At 48.8% G+C, this 935-nt stretch overlaps 1 protein-coding gene across 1 annotated transcript in view; it reads left to right on the top strand.

Annotated features, from left to right (window-relative positions):
- Window positions 1-935, top strand: part of COMMD2 (COMM domain containing 2) — an 11,321-nt gene that overhangs the window by 2,022 nt on the left and 8,364 nt on the right. Inside the window, exon 2 of the mRNA XM_035890037.1 lies at window positions 12-41. Within this exon, the coding sequence (XP_035745930.1) occupies window positions 12-41 (30 nt within the window). The remainder of the gene's footprint in view (window positions 1-11; window positions 42-935) is intronic.

Genomic DNA, 935 nt, shown 5'->3' with positions numbered 1-935 from the left:
CTCGCGGTTAGCGCGAGGGACAGCGGAGCGGTCCCATAAAGGTACGCGGGAAACAAGTAGCGGAGGTGAGCGCAGGCGGGCCCTCCCTGCCCTCACCTCAGCGCGGAGCTCGCCTGGGAGCTGGAGGCCGTGGCCTGCCCGTTCAGCCAACTCTGTGTTAAAAAAAAAACCAAACCAGCCAGAAAACCACACTTGAGAAACGTAAGCTAAGCACAAAAAGTAAACAGGATGGGAGGAGAGGGGGGATAAAAGGAAGGTAGCGAGGTGGGGGTATCTTTGGTGGTATCGTTGCCCGAGTAACAAGCGATAGGCCAAGACAAAATGGCCTCAAGTTGTGCCAGGGGAGGTTTAGATTGGATCGTAGGGCAGATTTCTTCACCAAAAGGGTTGTCAAGCACTGGAACTTGAAAGAGTTCTTGACTGCCGGTCTTGTGGAAGAGCTCCACATTATCTGAGGAAAAGCCAGTACTTCAGCCTGGAAACAAAATGCAGTAAAATATTTTTCCACTGACATTTTCCAAGCACTGTTCCCTTCTAAAACAAACCCTTCAAAAGTTGACCGGCCTTTCTGTTGAACAAAATGAACCATCTCCTCAAAGAGAAAAACAATTTATGAGCAGAAGTTGCGCATCATTTTAGGAATTTAGAACCTTGGGGGTTTTGTTAGGGTTTGGGTTTTTTACCGTCTTTATTTAACATGGTGGGAATAGACGTTTTTAGAAAAGTCATTTTGGGCACGTGGGAATAGCAGCGCCATCTCGACGTGATTTCAGCACACAAATGCAGTTGCATACCACCCATCGGACATGGCGGTATCGCCAGGGTCTGGTGGTTTTCCTTTACATTTGAGCAATGCAGCACAGTGCCCCTCCGGGAGATCTCAGCGTCCATGTGGGCTATGTGTGTGGAACAGCTTTGAATTGCGTATTTCGTGT

This window comes from Egretta garzetta, unplaced genomic scaffold (genome assembly GCF_000687185.1).
Source record: "Egretta garzetta isolate BGI_Z169 unplaced genomic scaffold, ASM68718v1 scaffold172, whole genome shotgun sequence".
Taxonomy (NCBI): Eukaryota; Metazoa; Chordata; class Aves; order Pelecaniformes; family Ardeidae; genus Egretta; species Egretta garzetta.
Note: the sequence above shows the minus strand (reverse complement) of the source record. Positions and strands in the feature narration are given on the sequence as shown.